Genomic DNA, 20,488 nt, shown 5'->3' with positions numbered 1-20,488 from the left:
ATTGCAAACTTGTATTTCTTACCTTTGTATTTTAAAGAGGTCCTATTATGCTTTTTCACTTTTTCAACTTTAGATAGTGTGTAATGTTGCTGTTTGAGCGTCAAAAAGATCTGCAAGGTTACAAAGCTTAAAGTCCACTCCAAAGGTATATCTGCTCTTCAACAGAAAACACTTTTCAAGAACTACAACAAACGGCTCATTGGGACTAGAATGCACTTCTTCCGGATCTTGTGAAGTCACATTGCCACTCATTTAAATAATCCCCGCCCACAATTATATGCAAAAAAAGGGGGTGAGACCTGGTTGAGCTGTACTAGAGAAGACGAAGAAGAAGACCTGCTTTAGTAGCGTGTTGTTGCCATGTCGATGAGACACTGTTTTTTCCACCCCGGTTTCAAAACCCCTTTGTCTGGCTTTCCTAAAGTGGACGAACTTAGAAAACAGTGGTTAAAATTTATTTTTAACACTGTTCCTGAACATTATAACCCCACCGTTTATCTGTGTGCTGCATATTTTAAGGAGAGTAGCTTCCAGAACCTAAGAGAATGCAATGCCGGCTACTATGGGTTGCCAACTTCTGGAAAGGAAAATAAGGGACAATCGTGGTTCTTTATAAGGAACAGAATAAGGGACACTCAAAATATGTGTACTGCACCACACAGTGTATGTCGTTTCAGTGTCTGCAGGTAAGCATGTGTATAAAAGGTGTATAAAATGTTCTCAGGCACTTTTGGGTCATTCCCTGTGAAATCAACCGTATGGTTCAATGGTTCAAACTATATGGTTCAATTTCATAGATATAATGTGGCTCCATGTTCAAATAGTTGAATTTTACCCATTTTCTAGCTACAACAACAGATATTACAAATCATCAACCTCTATTCAAAATGATGTTTTTTTTTGTTTTTTTGTTTTTGTCAGGAAGATGCCATAGATGGCATAAAATTTAAAAGCATGATAACTGAATGTCTTTGAAATTTCGACCAATAAAGCATTTTTTGTTTTTAAACAATGACACTTAAAATTTGAAAATGATGTTGCAACCATGTATGAATAAATGAAAATGCATAGGCCTATTTCTCAATTAAAGAGAACTTGGATTAGTATGGGTTGCTTTTGGTGCTTGAGACTTGGTTATTTTGTGTTTCAATAATGAGGTCCAAGAATACGCTACAAGGTACTTAAATGTAAAATGTTTTTCTCAATTTAACAACATTAACTTACAACAGTGAAAGACAACTCACTGATCACGTCTTCCCTCAGGGAGATTGCGTGTTTTCTTGTGTGGTTGAATGTTGGACTCATGAGCAATAATCATGTTTGCATTCGCCCAAACTGATTTGCCAAAATCAAAACGCGGACAGTGGAAGGGATTTGCTGTTAGCGCGACTCCCGCTCGCTGTGAAGCGGGAGCGACCAGCCGGCATTGGATTCTGCTGGGTCTTAAAGCCTTCTGTGAACGTCTACAGATGGTGGTCAACCAGAATGAGACTTTTACCGCCGCCGTTCCCGCGGCGGCAAAATTGGGATGTGTATTTGCTGCCTTTTACCGCTGAGTGGCGCTGTAATCACAGACTTTGAAAAGTGTCAGTTTATTCTCTTTATGACGTAATCTGCCGCGGCAGTAATCTGAGCTGAGGTCGCAGATAAATTCAAGATAAATATTGTGGTTAAACGAATTCAAATTCATTAAATTCAAACAAAGTAGACACACGTTAACATTGTGTGCCCAGTTTTTCTATAATTTAGAAAGGCTATGTCAATAGGTTACTTGTCATTTTCTTCGTGTTATTTTAATGTGTTTGTAGATTTATTAACTGAAACATAACAGTGAAATAAATTAAAATAATTTACCGTGAAATTAAAACATTTTCAGGACTTGCAGCTCCTAACCGATGTAGTCGGTTTAATCATTCTTTGTTATATTCAGAACTAAATATAGCCTTACATGTTACAAACTTTTAAAACAGAGAAAATAGTAGACGTTGGCGATTCAGACGGTAGCTCTGTGGTCAAAGCATTAACAATAGCCTCTCGGAGCTTCAAAACGATCTGAGATCGAATCTCAGTGTAGCCGACAGTGTTGTTGATGCTTAAATATGTATCTGTTTATTAAAGTCAATCATCTTGTTTAATTATCAATTGTACATTACAACATAAATTTGCTACATTCCCGCTGCAAAGACGACACATCTGATGAAGGAAGACTGTCAGTCGATCGCACCAGAAAATGAAGATGATGAAGCTCGTCTTTAATCTGCTAAATTATTTTTTTGTGTTTGTGTGAATCATTCACGAGATTGAGATGACTGACAGTATACCCGGCCATATCAACGGAAGACATTTTTCAAAACAGATCGAACAAATCAGAAAAATACTTTCAATACAGTATTGCTTTCAATTAAAAAATAAACAATGAAAATGTAAAATAAAAATAAAATTAATTAAGTTTGAAAACCCATCGCACATTTTAAGATATGAATAAAGTGTCGGGACAGTTTATTTATTTAAACAGGGTTGCATCGATAGAGTTTATTCCCTTTGTGATGCAAAATAAGAAACACAGAATCTTAGGCCTATTCTTGCAACATTTTAAATTTCTATTGTCAAAGAAATTGCAGCTAAATTAAAAAATTAAAACGGTACAAAACGGAAAAAGTTCAAAGCAACATAAATTAAGAACAGGCGTTTTTCTTTGCCTCTCTCGCGCTGGATATTTTTTTAGTAGGCTAAGTTTGGTCTCCCTCACTGCGCGCGGTGGGTCTTTCTCGAAATTAAGCATTTCAGCGTAAAAAAACACCATATGATAATACTGTATATGTCGCTGTGTGTCATCCACACAAATCACGAAAGAAAAAACTGTAACAAATAGCTTTTGTTCCTTCAAAGATACAACATGCCTTGCTGAATTCACCTTACAATAAAACGAGGTGGGTCGCCAATAAAAGAGCTCTGTATCTGCTAAATTTAAATTGTTTGTGGAAAACCTATACAATCAATAAAACTACAATATATAATTTAATAAGATATAGGGCCTACTGTACATAGGCTATGGACTTTTGGAGATTTTGAGATTAATCCTTAAAAGAATTTTGCCTTTGCCTCATCAGGCTGGCTCCGACACTCTCCATATGAAAGACGGAACATTAACACCTCTGTCCTGCACCCCCACGATAAAGCAAAGTATTGCCTTCTCCAAACCCCCCACAGGCTAGCTGAGTTTGCAAAACAAAACAAAGAGTTTGCCACTCGTCGTGCCAAACAAATTATAAACTTCAATATTTAATTCAAAGCAATCTCAAAACGCTTTGTGACATTTTGAAAAGCCGTGGATGCATTACTGCCACTGGAACCATGAACGCAAATACTGGTTCTGATTTTATTGTTTGTCGTTTAAACGTCATATATATGAATTATTATAGGCTACAGAAGTAAAGTCATTGTATAATATTTGTTCCTTAGTGTAAAATGGAAATGCATGGCGATTTTATTTTGTAAATAGGCAAAAAAAATGTTTTAGAAGACAAATCTCTCTGCATCAACAATAGACTATAAAATGCATTAATAGGCTAATATAAAAACACCAGTAGTCCAAGTTAGTTCGGGATTCGAACCCGTGTCATCTAAATGATCGTATACGATATAACGTAAGTTCAACCACTCGGCCACTATAATTCACTCGTTGCGATACGGCCTAACGTTCCAGTGTGTGTTCGCTCACACGAGCGAGAAGCGCTCTTCATTCAAATGAACGCGCCGCCGCATTTGTTGAACACTAATTCAACATGCCAGAATAAAACCTGGCTTTAGAACAATGCATAGCGCCACTCGTCGTGGTGTGCCAAAAAATGTACAATAATTTAGTTTAATTTATTTCAGTGTTAATGTTTGAGTTAAAAAATCCTCTACAAATTAAATTAACCCAAAGTCGGCTATAAGAGTCCTTTAGGCTACGTAAAAAAGTAAAGGGCTTACAGTCTTAACATTTAGGCTACTTTGCTTAAATTCGATACATTTATTTTCAGTAGGGCCTAATACATTTGTAGGGATGTAATTTCAGTATGCTTTACCAACGCTATGTATTCAATTAAAGTTCCAAGAGGTCTGGTCTCTATATTTCCTTCTCAGCTGACACTAATATGCAAGTGCACAGCAAAAATCACAACTTGTGCTTGCTGCGAACGCAAGTTATTTAAGGTGTCTCAACTGTACACAGTCTACAGTGTGAATTCGTTACAAGGTTTCATTTAATTACATTAACGTGCAGCAATTTGTACAAATAGAGTCTATAGGCCTACTATACTGTTGTAGACATTAAATAATCTCATTTAGTATCATATTTGTTAAAATATTATAATGTTGTTTTTTCAATCTATGTTGAATATGAAAAGTGAACAGCATGAGTAAGATAAGATGCATTATATCGAGAGATGGATATGGAGTGGGTCAGACATGATTTTGACCACTTCATTAAGTTTTGTTTAGTAGAAACCTTTTTTTAAAGTGAATTTCGTTTTCTATAAATTGTATCTTAATTTTAAAAATTTTTTCATCACCCAATTGTCTGGATTCAATAAGTAAGAGAAGCAAACAGACACTAATCATAGAGGCGCCCGTGAGGTCACTTGCATTGCACGTCAGCTGGAGCGCATCTCATCCTAACTTAACGAAACTCAGCGTATGCCTCACACAGACATGATAAATACATCAAATACACAAAGCTTGAAATGTCTTCAAACGAAATAATTCAAAACGAAAAAGAAAAAGGCTACTCTCTGATTATGTCTTTGTGCATTTCTCTCTAGGTGCGTTCACTACAAATATGGCGATCGTCAACTTCATCTTTGCAGTCGACACTGTCAGAAAACACTAGTTCATTGATAAAAATCATATGAAGACAAGGCATATATTAAGTTATTTTAGCTGTTATGAGAAAAATAAATCTAACAAAACCTAAAATCTAAATCTAATAAATAAATAAAAAAAATATTAACGCCAATTCAACATGCCAGAATAAAACCTGATTTTTGAACAATGCGTAACGCCACTCGGCCTGGTGTGCCAAAACACTACATTTTAAACTTCAATGTTTAATTCAAAACAATCTCAAAACGCGTTGTGAATTTTTTTTAAAGCCTAGCCTATATACATTAAGGGCATTGAAACCAGGATCTTAACTAAAACGTGTTCCGCGTAATCTCTCAAAAATTATGCCACACTACTCCATGTAATTTTTTTTTTTTAAGGACTGCTTTTGAAATCACTATAAATTACTGTGCAATTGTATCGCTCACGAGAGCTCTTCGTTTATCTAATTCCTCAATAGAATAGTAAAAATATTCAGCGTCATTGCTCCTAACATCGTCTCTATTTTTAACTTTTGATTCTATTTTTTTAGCTGTAAAATTGATTCTATCTTTGGTTCTATTCTGTTGTAGCCTAATAGGCCTATTTATATATATGAAAAATATGCCTATTATTTAACCCACTTACATTTTAAAATACGGCAATTGCTGCTGTTTTGCACAATGTCCCTTTGCGCCACCTGGCGGTCATTTCGGGAACGACTTTGAAATGCGGCTGGTTTATTTTTGCCGCGGTAATTTCGCCGCGGCAGCTGGCGCGGCGGTAATAGGCATTCTGGTTGACCACCATCTGTATGTTTGCAAATCAAACAATGATTTGTATCAAAGGTATAATTAATTCTCAATTTAGAGCGTATGCCTTAGTATACAGTTCCAATAATTTATGTTGTTGCTACTATGTAAACAAAGAGCAAAGCTGTTTGGCTTCGCTAGCCTGCTAGCTAACATTACAGTATTGATGTAGTGTTTAGCTACGGAGGTCTCGCTATTGTAGGCTCTCGCTTTTGTAGGACTGTTCACCAATCCTTAGGATCTTACCACTCTGAAATGTCCTGTAAATTCCATGCTTGCAAAGGTTCTGCATGATCCTCTTGTTCGTAAGCATTCTCAGTGTCTCGAACTGGTATGGCAAAATCAACGCTATTGTAAATTTTTACACCTTAGCAGATGAAACTCGTGGTTATGGTAAGGGGCGTGACATTTCCAGAACATTTTCTAAGCAGTTCGCCAATCATAACACACTGGGCCAGGTAACCAATCAGAGCACTTTTCATGTTTCGGAGGAGGGGCTTAATCGAAACAGGAACTAAACAGAGCATTTGAGACACTGGGAAGAGAGATGCTGCAATAATGTAAAATATTTGAAATATAATTAGTTTTTGAACAATCAAGCATGGTCATTTATTCTAGTACACCCCAGAAACAAAATCAAGACTTAAAAGGGCATAATAGGACCCCTTTAATACATTGTCATAATTATAAACATTGGTTTGTAGCGCAAGTAGTTTTACCGTTGTGTTGTTCTTCTAGTTTTATCTATAGTAGCTAATGAATTGGAATTATATATATATATATATATATATATATATATATATATATATATATATATATATATATATATATATATATATATATATTAAAATAGAAACCCATTACTTCAAATTCTGATAAGATTTCACAATATTATTGTTTTTACATTATTTTTAAACAAAGAAATGCAGACTTGGTGAGTGTAAGACACTCAAAAACAACATTAAAAAAAAAGTATCTTTAATGGTTGTGTATTTAATGAAAAATAAAATAAAAATGAAATAAAATTTTAATTTGACATCATTTTCCTGCACCTACAGAGTGTTTAGTCAGATGACATTTATGGAGCATGTGAATAATTCAAAAGTAAGCCCATGATAAAATGGTCAGATTTAAAATCATGACTTTCTTGTGCCAGCACCATCTGAGCAACTGACATTGATATGAATGTGAATGCAAACAGATAGCTATCTTATAGACCTCTTTGATAGTCACTTTTCAATGCATTGGATGCATTGTGGTATCATCAATTCTCAGTGAGAAACATGCTGGTTTTAAAACAAGTCATTCAACATTGTTAGGAATCATGCAATCATCACACAGAAGCACACAGAGAAGTTAAGTCACAGATTCATGTTATTTGTTTCTTAGTAACTGTGTGAGTCTTCACTCTACAGTACATCAGTAGTAAGCTGTTAAAACAGATAACATGTTTTGTCTCACTTGTGGGCCTTGACTCATAATTCCACAGTTTCACAGGGCTTTCGAAGCCTTAAATCTATGTCAAGGATATGTCTGACTAATCGGACAGCTGGCAGGGCGTTCTGAAGTCTCTTCAACACTTCTTAGGACATGATGAAGAGCATCAGCGATCAAAAGCATGTGACTTTATGTCACGGGAACATTAGCAGTTTCTGCATTCACGTAACTCTTACATGAGCAAACAACTCTTACCTTGATTGCAAACCCATACGAACATGAACATGAGTAGGGTTGTGGACAGGGTTGCCAACTTCAGCAGAGCAAATAAGGATCACTCTCCATTACTTTATACCACATATGGCACTTAAGATTTTAGTAAACCATTCGTGGCAAGTTGACTGTGTAGTAAACTGAAATTAAACACAGTCACAGCTGTACGCCTGCAGCTATATGCGTGTATACAGTTATGCTTGACTGAATTAAGTGCAAAAAATGCATTTGAAATGCAATCACTTTGATTTTGGTTTACTGGCATATGACTTCATTGCATCTGTTGCCATTATTCCGTACCATTACATGTATATCTGTTTAGCCTCTGCCTAGGCAAATTATAACACTTAGAGAATATAACAACCATAAGAGACTCTACATAAATATCTCAAAATGAACATAGTGAAAATTTTAACTACTTTGTATTTACACAATATTTTACACAAATTAACATTTAACATAAAAAAGTCAGTTTTAGCCAGATTCACAAAACAAAATTTGAAATGCGAAATTGTATTTCCTAGCCTGGCAAGCCAGACCTACATCAAGATGTTGGGTCTGGCAACTCACCATAGACACGGCTCAATCCGAGGGGCGGGATAAACGGCTGTCTTTCAAATTCCCTCTGCACGCAATAGGACAGCGCTTCACCCAACCAGAGCGTTTTCCCAACAGCGGAGCTAACGTTAGTTGATAGATTCAACTTTTGCCATATCTGGCCAGCAAAACTACAAACACATCTTCCTTTTTTAAGAATTACTTAAGTGCCGTTCTATGCTCTTTTCTCAAAGAAAAACTTAACTCCAAGTCCTCCAGAGTCGCGGCCAAAGCCGATTCGAAAGACTGTTCTCCAGCAGCAGCCGTCATTCTTTGTTTTCAAGTAGCAGGTAACCGTCACAACTCTGTCGTCATTATGTTAAGCCCGCCCCGCCTACTCTATACACGACGTGATTGGCCTGACCCAATTTAGGTTTTTGCAGCTCGAAAGTCAATGGAGAGTTGCTAGACTGCCCTGGCTGCAAAATACATTTTGCTGCCGCTAGGGTGCGTCTAGATTTCTAGGCTATGTATTTCCCTTTCAAAAGGGAAATCACGCTGCGTCCCCTAGGGGTCGCTATGGGGGAATGCCTTTGGCATGACCGGTGTCTTAAGTGGGAATCTAAACACGACAATGAACTTGACATTGGCAGGCAGCAGCCTACAGGTGAGACAGAGAGTGCACCTGTGCCAAACATCATCCGTTTATTGTCTTCAGGAGACTGTTTGTTTGAACGTGCGATCTGAACAGGCAAGTTTATTATGGCCAGCTCGAGCACTGCGAGTATTAGAATGTGTATTCATCCGTGTTAGCGTTTTCTCAGTCGAGCAGGAGGAGGCTGATGAGGACGACAATGTTTCTGAGCGCTCTCAGCCCGCCTGCCCCGCATATGCAAGCTGTTGGACGTTATGTCTCGCGCCGTGGAGAATTTAGATCTGCCATGGAAACGCAAGAAGCACATGCCCTAGAGCTTGGCTAGGCGATAAAATAGTATTCTAGGTTGTTAGGCTCTCTGGGAGCCTCCTTGGACGCTGGCTTGGATATGAACGTAGTTAGGCTTCCTCTCTTAGAGTCATCCTGTTGAGGCCTCCATTCTTGAGAAGCTTCAGTCTATGATCACTGCGGGTGTTCACCATAGGAATGAGGATTCTTTTGAGTCCTTTGACTTAGCTCAGCCAATAGGGCACTCATCTCTTCAGCATGTCGGTGTGGGTATACCATCCCCCCTAGTGACCCCTAGGGGACGCAGCGCGAGTTCCCTTTCGAAAGGGAACGTCTCAGGTAACTATGGTTCTCTGAGAATAGGGAACGAGATGCTGCGTCCCTTTGCCATGTTTCCCATAGTTTTGCCTTTGCCATTCCCCCATAGCGACCCCCAGAGAAAGCAGCGTCTCGTTTCCTATTCTGAGGGAACCATGGTTACAGGAGTAACCTGAGATATTTTCAATCACAGATGGCGATATAAAAGCAAAAGTTCTTTGAAGTTAGCATTGAAAAGGGAATTGCGATTTCCTGCTGTGACATTCTTGAACGAGAAATGTTTTTAGGACAGGGCTTGTAAAATTACATTTTTTATACCTTCCAGCTTCACTCACTTGCACTCTTTCCTCTCTCAATCACGCCGTCATTCCCTCTATCTATGCATTGATCTGCTCATAAGTGTGTTGTTTTGTCAGGATCACATGTCTGAGGGGACATTGAGTTTGGCCGTGCAGCCCCCATACTCTCGTCTCCTTGACGATAACAGCGCTGTCGTTGAGGGTGTCTTTTCTCTCTCCAGGTGTCTCTCAGCACGACAGAGTCATGGCAAATCTCCTGCAGCCCTCTTTATTTTCCTCTTGCTCTCTATCTCAAACAGAGTCAACAGACACATTCACACACTCAATCTGTCTTTCACAAAGTTAGAGACCAATTTTAGTATGTGGTTTGGTGTTTAGCCCTATTCAGCTACATTTTTAGATGTTTTTAGACTAAGGCCGCCTACACACTGGAGAAACTGACTGAACATTTGACAGATAGCAATGCACAAGTGGTTTTGAGGGTGTGAAAACAGCCGAGTCTGAACTGGATTTAGTACAACAGGAAATTACAACAGGACCTTTCATTGGTCAATGGATGATTGTACTTTTGGTTGCATGATGAAGAACTTCACTTTCACAATACCTTTATAACGCACCATTCCTATTGGAGTCAATGAATTTGCATTGTTCTCTGACATTAACTCTATCGTGTAGGCAGCCTTGTTAGGGACTGAGTGCATTGACATACAATAAAACACTGATAACTATCATTATAAAAGCCATGCTTACATGATATTTTGAAATTACTAAACAGATATCCACACAAGACATACGCACATTGAATAAGCTGTAATGTAAAAAAAATATATATTTTAAAAATATGTGTGCCGATTTGATTGTGCTTAAACCATTTATCATCTTTACCCGATAAATGAATACAGCTTAAAGGGAAGTTTCGCCACAAAATATAACCTCTGTTATCATTTACTCATCCTTATGTTGTTCTAAGCCTGTATGACTATACTTCTATCTTTTATAGAACTCAGAAGGAGAAAATGTAAAAGCTTAATATTTATTGGATTGGTTTTGATGAAAACAACCTGAAATTTAAGCAATTGCATTGTAAAATTGCTGTCTTTACTGTTGTTTTCATTTGTACCATCCAGCGATTCACACTCCAGTCCAGGTGGTGGCGTAAATTCACTTTTTTTAAGTTGGTGTGCCATTAAAACACCAGAAGTAGTAGTAATGGGAAGACTTTTCCGCAAACTGGTTCTTTCCGACAGTTTGTTTAAATGAACCGGTTAAACGCAGTTTACGTAATCATGCAATAATATTGTTAAAGCATCCAATAATGATGTGAATCGCAGATGTTTTACATCTATTGTGAAAATCAACTCACCTTTTTACATAAACCATGAAAAAAACTTTAATTTCAGCCCCTGATTAAAGTCAACTGCTCAGTTTACACTTACTTGTATCAGCATCTCATCCGTCCTTCGCGGACATGTCCGAGTCTGAACTGGTTCCTCGGTTCAGCGTACTGGTAACTCAAGAGCTGTTGTAAACATTGAACTGCTATCAGTATACTGCTGTTGACTTGAGAACTACTGCCATCGGATCACTGTTATATTTTTAATACGTTTTATTTGTTAAACTTTATGCTTTTCAGCAAAAGACATCAGAAACATAAATTTTGCCCCCTTTATGAAACTCTTGCCAGACAGTTCTCAGCATGTTGGACATACTGTGTCTGTACTGTTCTCAGTTCAGTGTATAGTTGGACTAACTGGAACGCTGAATGAGTTGGCAAAAATAGGATCATATACTCCTGATTATTGTGACTGTCAGACATGTAAGTGAGTTTTGATTGAATAACTTGTAGATCTGTACTGGCTCAAGCCGCAAACTGTCTCAGACGGTTCAGTCCGATTTAGTAAACTGATTGAACCAGTTCACTAAAAAGAACCAGTTCAAACGAACGATTCATTTGTGAACTGGACATCACTATGAAGAAGCAGGTTAACATGTCCACGGCTTACTGGACTTGAGGGTGAAGAAAGTCATACAAGAGGGTGAGTGAATGATGACAGAATTTTCATTTTTAGGAGAACTATTCCTTTAAGATCTACATGACGTTATGTATTTTCAGGTTAGTAACTGTAACTTTTGTGAGATGCGCATGTAAAAAAAAAATAATACAAATATGTTCACACATTTGTTTGGTCTGTGTGTTTCTAGGTGTCTAGTCTGTACCTGTACGACAGTGTGCTGATGTTGGCCAATGCCTTCTACCGGAAGTTAGAGGACAGGAAGTGGCATAGCATGGCCAGTCTGAACTGCATGAGGAAGTCAACCAAGCCCTGGAACGGAGGCTGGTCCATGCTGGACACCATCCAAAAGGTCAAAAGTCACCTTACAATTAATCTCAATTACACTTAATTTGATCTGGTTCAGTTCTCTTCAGTTCAGCCTAGTAAAGTTCAATAGTGTTTAATAAAACTGGTCTGGTTTGAATGATGAATTTCTTTCTGAACAGAAGTCTTATTTGTCGTTCTCTTCAGGGACGGATTTCTGGGCTCACTGGTTTAATGGACTTCCGAAGCAATGGAGCGAACCCTCATGTCCAGTTTGAGGTCCTGGGGACCAGTTACAGTGAGACGTTTGGAAAAGATGTAAAGCGGGTGAGTGCAAATCTTGTGAATGGGTGAGTGGAAGTTATAAATAATGAATGACTTAAGTTCAGATTATTTTAACAGCACTATTTGGCATGTTATGGGGAAACTCTGCTAGTAATGCAGTGATTTTCCAAAGCTTTCTCATCTTGGTTGTCATCTTATTCAGAAAATGGCAATATATGTGTTTTATACTAGTGCTTGGGAAATTTAAGGCATAAAATAAGTACCCCCAAATAGCACAGCAGTTAAAACGACATATAACCAACACTCGCACATTATATGGTATGCTGGATGCTGTCCTTTATTTTTAAACCCTCCTCTGGAGACCTGTTTCAGAGGTGTGATTCTACAGATAGCTAGATAGACATGCATAGGATTTTGCACCATTTTTGGCAGAAATGTATGCTGTAAGATGTTGTTGTTGCTATTCCCACTGACTTATTTATTAGCTGTATATTTGACCCTTTTCTTTTATTTATTTATTCCATACAATCTGTTCAGAAATGCACAAAAATATTTATTACTCTTGCTCAGCTAATCTGTTGGACATGCATTGTAATTCTTTATTCTATCTATCTATTTATTTATTTATTTATTTATTTATTTATTTATTTAATAGAACTGACTGTTCTGTTTTCACTGTTTCATGGCAACAAAGTGGTCTAATATACCTGGAGCAAGCTATTCACTTAATTGCAGTTGCTCATTTATTTATTTATAGAGATGCTGATATCTTTGTTTTGTGGTGTTTGATGGTGATGTATTTAGATAAAGCACCCCGTCTCCACCACCATATAAATTGGTCACTGTTAAAACATACATCCACTACAAAATAACTTATAACTTAATTTATTTATTTATTATTTGATATATATTTGTATATTATTTGTGATATAGGCCTACTGTATGTATATTGAAAGGACAAATTTGTTTTGTAGAGTATCCTCACAAGCACAGTCAAATTAGTTAAAAGTAGTTTAGTTAACTAACGAAACCTTATTGTAAAGTGTTACCGAAGTTTTAAATGAACGTAAAGAGAAAATGTGTGTCAGATCCGCATCATGTGCGTCAATTCTTAAAGTGACGGCAGCCTAATAAACCTGCTGCTGTTTGTCATTAAGGATAATCAAAGAACAAAAGAAAAAGAGAAAATCACTCACTGCTCTTGACTGGATTACATTTGTAGCTTTAATACGGATTAATCATTTTAATTTATAATTTATGCAGTGAAGACTGTGAAGTGTTTGATAACTTTATTAAATTTCTGTATACATGTATCCTACCTGTTAGACCTACATAAAAATCTTAAAACACTATTTACAAGGTAACATGGGTCAAAAACAACGAAAACGATAACTTTTTGTGCATTTTAACTAGTAAAAATCCGAACTGATCTGACTGGGCCTGTAGGGAAAAAATTGAGCCCTGATATATTGAAGGGCATAGGTAAATATGACATTTATTACAATGGATGAGAAGGTTGTTTTAAGTTCACTTAAATTGTATTTTTTAAAAATCTTATAAATGTTACAATTGATAGCTTTCAATTATACTATATGCCATTAAACAAATATTTAAAATATAGGCGACTGTCTTTGTGTTGTTTCTATATTAATTTGGAGATTTGTTGTGAAATTAATACAATATAACAAATATATAAAATAAATGTTGATGTTTGGTGTTAATAATTAATAATTAATTGAATAATTAATATATTATAATAATTATATGAAGAATTATATAATTATATATATATAATTATAATTATTATAAATATATATTATAATAAAATAAAATAATTAATAATTAATTTATTAATTGTTAATCAATTGACAGCACTAATATTAATTGTGAATGCTTATTATGACCGCCGCTAGCGTAGCTAGCGAAAGCGGTCATATAGGGATTGTCAAAGTTTTTTTTTTTTTTTTTCCCGTCACCTTACTGAATTTTTCGTCAACGATACCAGGGACACCGAAGCACCGGGGAACATGAAATTTGGTGGGCATGTAGCCCCGGGGGCCACTTCCCCCCCCCGCGCTGGGGCCCCCTTAAATTTTTCGTCAACGATACCAGGGACACCGAAACACCGGGGAACATGAAATTTGGTGGGCATGTAGCCCCACTAGACTTCTAAGGAAAAATTTCGTTTGGTCCCCGGGGGCCACTCCCCCCCCGCGCTGGGCCCCCCCAAACCCAAAAAAATGCAGTTTTTCCTAAATAACTACCTGAACCGTGGCACCGAGGATGAAGAAATTTTTATGGTATGTTGGTCTACTAGACTTTTACGGAAAAATTTCGTTTGGTCCCCGGGGGCCACTCCCCCCCCCCCCGCGCTGGGCCCCCCCAAACCCAAAAAAATGCAGTTTTTCCTAAATAACTACCTGAACCGTGGCACCGAGGATGAAGAAATTTGTATGGTATGTTGGTCTACTAGACTTTTACGGAAAAATTTCGTTTGGTCCCTGGGGGCCACTTCCTCCCCCGCGCTGGGGCCCCCTTAAATTTTTCGTCAACGATACCAGGTACACCGAAACACCGGGGAACATGAAATTTGGTGGGCATGTAGCCCCACTAGACTTCTAAGGAAAAATTTCGTTTGGTCCCCGGGGGCCACTCCCCCCCCGCGCTGGGCCCCCCCAAACCCAAAAAAATGCAGTTTTTCCTAAATAACTACCTGAACCGTGGCACCGAGGATGAAGAAATTTTTATGGTATGTTGGTCTACTAGACTTTTACGGAAAAAATTCGTTTGGTCCACGGGGGCCACTTCCCCCCCCGCGCTGGGGCCCCCTTAAATTTTTCGTCAACGATACCAGGGACACCGAAACACCGGGGAACATGAAATTTGGTGGGCATGTAGCCCCACTAGACTTCTAAAGAAAAATTTCGTTTGGTCCCCGGGGGCCACTCCCCCCCCGCGCTGGGCCCCCCCAAACCCAAAAAAATGCAGTTTTTCCTAAATAACTACCTGAACCGTGGCACCGAGGATGAAGAAATTTTTATGGTATGTTGGTCTACTAGACTTTTACGGAAAAATTTCGTTTGGTCCCCGGGGGCCACTTCCTCCCCCGCGCTGGGGCCCCCTTAAATTTTTCGTCAACGATACCAGGGACACCGAAACACCGGGGAACATGAAATTTGGTGGGCATGTAGCCCCACTAGACTTCTAAGGAAAAATTTCGTTTGGTCCCCGGGGGCCACTCCCCCCCGCGCTGGGCCCCCCCCAAACCCAAAAAAATGCAGTTTTTCCTAAATAACTACCTGAACCGTGGCACCGAGGATGAAGAAATTTTTATGGTATGTTGGTCTACTAGACTTTTACGGAAAAAATTCGTTTGGTCCCCGGGGGCCACTTCCCCCCCCCCCCGCGCTGGGGCCCCCTTAAATTTTTCGTCAACGATACCAGGGACACCGAAACACCGGGGAACATGAAATTTGGTGGGCATGTAGCCCCACTAGACTTCTAAGGAAAAATTTTGTTTGGTCCTCGGGGGCCACTCCCCCCCCGCGCTGGGCCCCCCCAAACCCAAAAAAATGCAGTTTTTCCTAAATAACTACCTGAACCGTGGCACCGAGGATGAAGAAATTTTTATGGTATGTTGGTCTACTAGACTTTTACGGAAAAATTTCGTTTGGTCCCCGGGGGCCACTTCCCCCCCCGCGCTGGGGCCCCCTTAAATTTTTCGTCAACGATACCAGGGACACCGAAACACCGGGGAACATGAAATTTGGTGGGCATGTAGCCCCACTAGACTTCTAAGGAAAAATTTCGTTTGGTCCCCGGGGGCCACTCCCCCCCGGCGCTGGGCCCCCCCAAACCCAAAAAAATGCAGTTTTTCCTAAATAACTACCTGAACCGTGGCACCGAGGATGAAGAAATTTTTATGGTATGTTGGTCTACTAGACTTTTACGGAAAAATTTCGTTTGGTCCCCGGGGGCCACTTACCCCCCCCCCCCCCCCCCCCCGCGCTGGGGCCCCCGTAAATTTTTCGTCAACGATACCAGGGACACCGAAACACCGGGGAACATGAAATTTGGTGGGCATGTAGCCCCACTAGACTTCTACGGAAAAATTTCGTTTGGTCCCCGGGGGCCACTCCCCCCCGCGCTGGGCCCCCCCAAAACAAAAAAAATGCAGTTTTTCCTAAATAACTACCTGAACCGTGGCACCGAGGATGAAGAAATTTTTATGGTATGTTGGTCTACTAGACTTTTACGGAAAAATTTCGTTTGGTCCCCGGGGGCCACTTCCCCCCCCGCGCTGGGGCCCCCGTAAATTTTTCGTCAACGATACCAGGGACACCGAAGCACCGGGGAACATGAAATTTGGTGGGCATGTAGCCCCACTACACTTCTACGGAAAAATTTCGTTTGGTCCCCGGGGGCCACCCCCCCCCCCCCGCGCTGGGCCCCCCCAAACCCCAAAAAATGCAGTTTTTCCTAAATAACTACCTGAACCGTGGCACCGAGGATGAAGAAATTTTTATGGTATGTTGGTCTACTAGACTTTTACGGAAAAATTTCGTTTGGTCCCCGGGGGCCACTCCCCCCCCCCCCTGCGCTGGGGCCCCCGTAAATTTTTCGTCAACGATACCAGGGACACCGAAGCACCGGGGAACATGAAATTTGGTGGGCATGTAGCCCCACTACACTTCTACGGAAAATTTTCGTTTGGTCCCCGGGGGCCACTCCCCCCCCCCGCGCTGGGCCCCCCCAAACCCCAAAAAATGCAGTTTTTCCTAAATAACTACCTGAACCGTGGCACCGAGGATGAAGAAATTTTTATGGTATGTTGGTCTACTAGACTTTTACGGAAAAATTTCGTTTGGTCCCCGGGGGCCACTTCCCCCCCCCCTGCGCTGGGGCCCCCGTAAATTTTTCGTCAACGATACCAGGGACACCGAAACACCGGGGAACATGAAATTTGGTGGGCATGTAGCCCCACTAGACTTCTACAGAAAAATTTCGTTTGGTCCTCGGGGGCCACTCCCCCCCCCCCCCGCGCTGGGCCCCCCCAAACCCAAAAAAATGCAGTTTTTCCTAAATAACTACCTGAACCGTGGCACCGAGGATGAAGAAATTTTTATGGTATGTTGGTCCATCAACCTAGCCCATAATCACTCATTTGTGATTTGCGCCCCTCCCATAAAAAAATGAAAATGCAATATTATTCTGCTTTAATCGCCCCTATCTTCAGTGGAGATGTTCAGAACTGCACCATATTTCATGTGTATGATTAACTTGACATCCTCTGGGGGTATCCTCTGCTAAGTTTTGTAGAATTTCATCCATGGGGGGGTATAAAATAAATTCATTTATGTGCACATTTAGTACACTCATCGGCCTGTAGATGGTGCTGTTGAGCGAAGGGTTGCTGGTTTAGGATGATACTGTCACACACACACATGCAGGAATACAAACAAACGCAAGCATGCACACACACTGACATCCACACGCACAGACACACACCCATACACACACATACAAATCCACATGCACAGACACACACACACAAACACACACGCGCACACATGTACGCACACATACATACACGCACAGACACACACACACACACACAGACACACACATACACAAACACACACACATACACACACACACACACACACACACACACACAGACAGACATGCACATATTATTACTTTTTTTAGGTATATACATAAACACGCAATACAGCCAAATTACTCCACGTCATTTATTTTTGTGGAAAGCCAGTGCAGGCCTGAGCGGCGGTCATATTTTGTACCGCGATGCGGTACATCTAGTTTGTTATGGCATCTATCAAATGGGGATAAGGTAGTCCACCAAAACCCTGACCATATTCATTTCAAGATGAAAGAAAAAATACCAATACAAATTCTTTCTTAGAGAGGTCAAACATGTCTGGGAAAGAACAGAGACAACTGAAACTGAAAATATATGAGAGGAGAAGCTAAGTGGACTGAACGCGAGATGAGCGAGACAGATGGACAGAGAATAAGAGCGACAGAATGATGGGTCCTGCTGTGTTTTGGAACTGAAGACACCGATATGGAACATGGCCAAGATACTTTTACACAAACACAGACAAATAGCTCAGAGTTCATTAAATCTCATAATAACACACAAACATCAACACACACAATCAAAATGTACCCATCAGAGCTGATGAATCTGTCGCTTTCCTCTCTCTCTGTCTCTAGTTCTCTTTCATCTCTCTATCTGATGCACAAGCACTCATACGCACATGCTCGCTGGGCAGAGGAAGTGCTTTACAACATGGCCGTGGTCATTAGCAAGGCTGCCGGGTCTATCACACACCAAACAATCTCAATGTTGTTGCCTGAATATTAGTAAGTGTGTGAGTTGAACTCGACCATTCCCTCTGGCAAGAAACACAGAGAGCTAATGACTTCACACACACACACACACACACACACACACACACACACACACACACACACACACACATTAAAATGATGTCTCCTCCTCAAGGCTCTCTGAAGCCGTATCAACTCAGAACTCTGCACATCACACGATACACTTCCTGCTGTTTAATCTTTCCACTCTCTCCTCTCCATGCCTCTATTTATTTAGTTAGTTAGTTAGTTAGTTAGTTAGTTTACAGTATATTTACAGTATTTGTATTGTGTCTGTCTATATATAAATGTCCAGTATACTTGACATCAAATTTTCACTTGAAATTGTTTAAAGTAAAAAACAACAACAACGAATTTGTTGAAAAACAAAAATAATAAAATTCTGATATTTTAAACAGTAACACTGTATAATTACTGATGTTAATTGAGAAATAGTATGAGATCATTAAAAAAACAGTGCTGGCATTTCTGATTTCCAAGCAGACCAAATAATAATAATAATAATAATAATAATAACAATCAGTATAAACTGAGTTGTGGGTTATTTAAAGAAATTAAATAATTAAAGGATTAAAAGGGATTTAAGGGAAAAAAGAAGAAATTAGAATGGTAAAAGAAGTTCCAGATCTAATTATTGTGGATTATTGTGAAGTAATCCATTTAAACTCTTTGCAAATAATATTTAACTCTTGTTTGTATGTCTAATATGTCAAACATGTAAAAAACTTTTCTTGTTTTCGCATTCAGTTATGAATGACATAATTTAAATGATAGCATATTTTCGATTCAAAATGGTTTTTATCACTGTATGTTACTGTTTACTGTCGTTAAACATCCATCGTAAAACAGTTCATATTATATCTTATCACGCATGCACTCTTTCACTGTAAAAACTAAAAGCGTTGTGTTGGAATTCACACTCATCTTTAGTGAACGTTAAAGGGGTCATCAGATGTAAAATTCACTTTTATATGGTGTTTGCATATAAATGTGTCTTTGCAGTGTGTGGACACAACCACCATACAAAAAAAAATCCATTCACTCCTTTTTTTAATCCTCAAAAAGCCTAAACACTCTCAATAATCAAGCCGTTTGGATTTTCTGAGCATGCCTATGGTGGTTACAGCCCTGCTTTATAGAGCAAGGAAATGTGTCTACTAGTATACTGGATGTTTGGAATGAGGAGGTTATTTTTCAGCCAGGTGTCGAGAGGAATCTACCTCCATAATGAAGATGGAGATGCTATTCTCTCTCTCTCTCTCTCTCTCTCTCTCTCTCTCTCTCTCTCTCTCTCTCTCTCTCTCTCTCTCTCTCTCTCTCTCTCTCTCTCTCTCTCTCTCTCTCATTCTCTCTCATTCTCTCTCATTCTCACCAATTCCATCTGTCATTCCCCATCTCCCCCGCTCACTTTCTTTTAATCTTCTCTTTTCATTAAATTGTCTCATACGGTGTAATCCAGAATGGGAAACCTAGCATTTTATACAAGATGAGTCTGCTCCCAGTCCCGCCCAGAGCAGATCAGCCCAACACCTCCATGTGAGGAGCAGGTGATGAGAAGAGAAACCTCTTAATGGTTGACAAACTTGACAAGCCACTGAATTAATACATCTAAATTAATAGTTTAGTGGTGTCATATTGGCAGTAATGTGAGATAGATTAGTTCAGTTCTGATGCATTATTCAGATTGACAGTGAGAGACACCTGTGAGCAGGTCATTTTAGTGAACTAGATTAATTCAACAACTTAACAATCTTAAAGGACAAGTTCGGTATTTTACTCTTAAAGCCCTGTTTACAGATCGTTTCTGATGAAATAGAATGGTTAAGATTAAAATTTGGACACATGCTGCTGTCCCGAGAATTTTAGGTTTCTTTCACTTTCCCCCCACCTACAGAATGGCTGCATAGGTGCACTGGATCAATCCTTCCTAAAACGCATTAAACTTTCGTTTACAAAGACGTGAAACTCACTGAGTTGTCAGGGGTGTTCACTGATATGCTCACA

General features: G+C 39.4%; 1 protein-coding gene across 1 annotated transcript in view; it reads left to right on the top strand.

Annotated features, from left to right (window-relative positions):
* grid1a (glutamate receptor, ionotropic, delta 1a) overlaps positions 1–20,488 on the top strand; it is a 124,177-nt gene that overhangs the window by 72,492 nt on the left and 31,197 nt on the right. Inside the window, exons 5-6 of the mRNA XM_081347778.1 lie at positions 11,667–11,828; positions 11,990–12,109. Coding sequence (XP_081203904.1) covers positions 11,667–11,828; positions 11,990–12,109 — 282 coding nt within the window. The remainder of the gene's footprint in view (positions 1–11,666; positions 11,829–11,989; positions 12,110–20,488) is intronic.

This window comes from Scardinius erythrophthalmus (assembly GCF_964197995.2).
Source record: "Scardinius erythrophthalmus genome assembly, chromosome: 19".
NCBI lineage: Eukaryota > Metazoa > Chordata > Actinopteri > Cypriniformes > Leuciscidae > Scardinius > Scardinius erythrophthalmus.
Note: the sequence above shows the minus strand (reverse complement) of the source record. Positions and strands in the feature narration are given on the sequence as shown.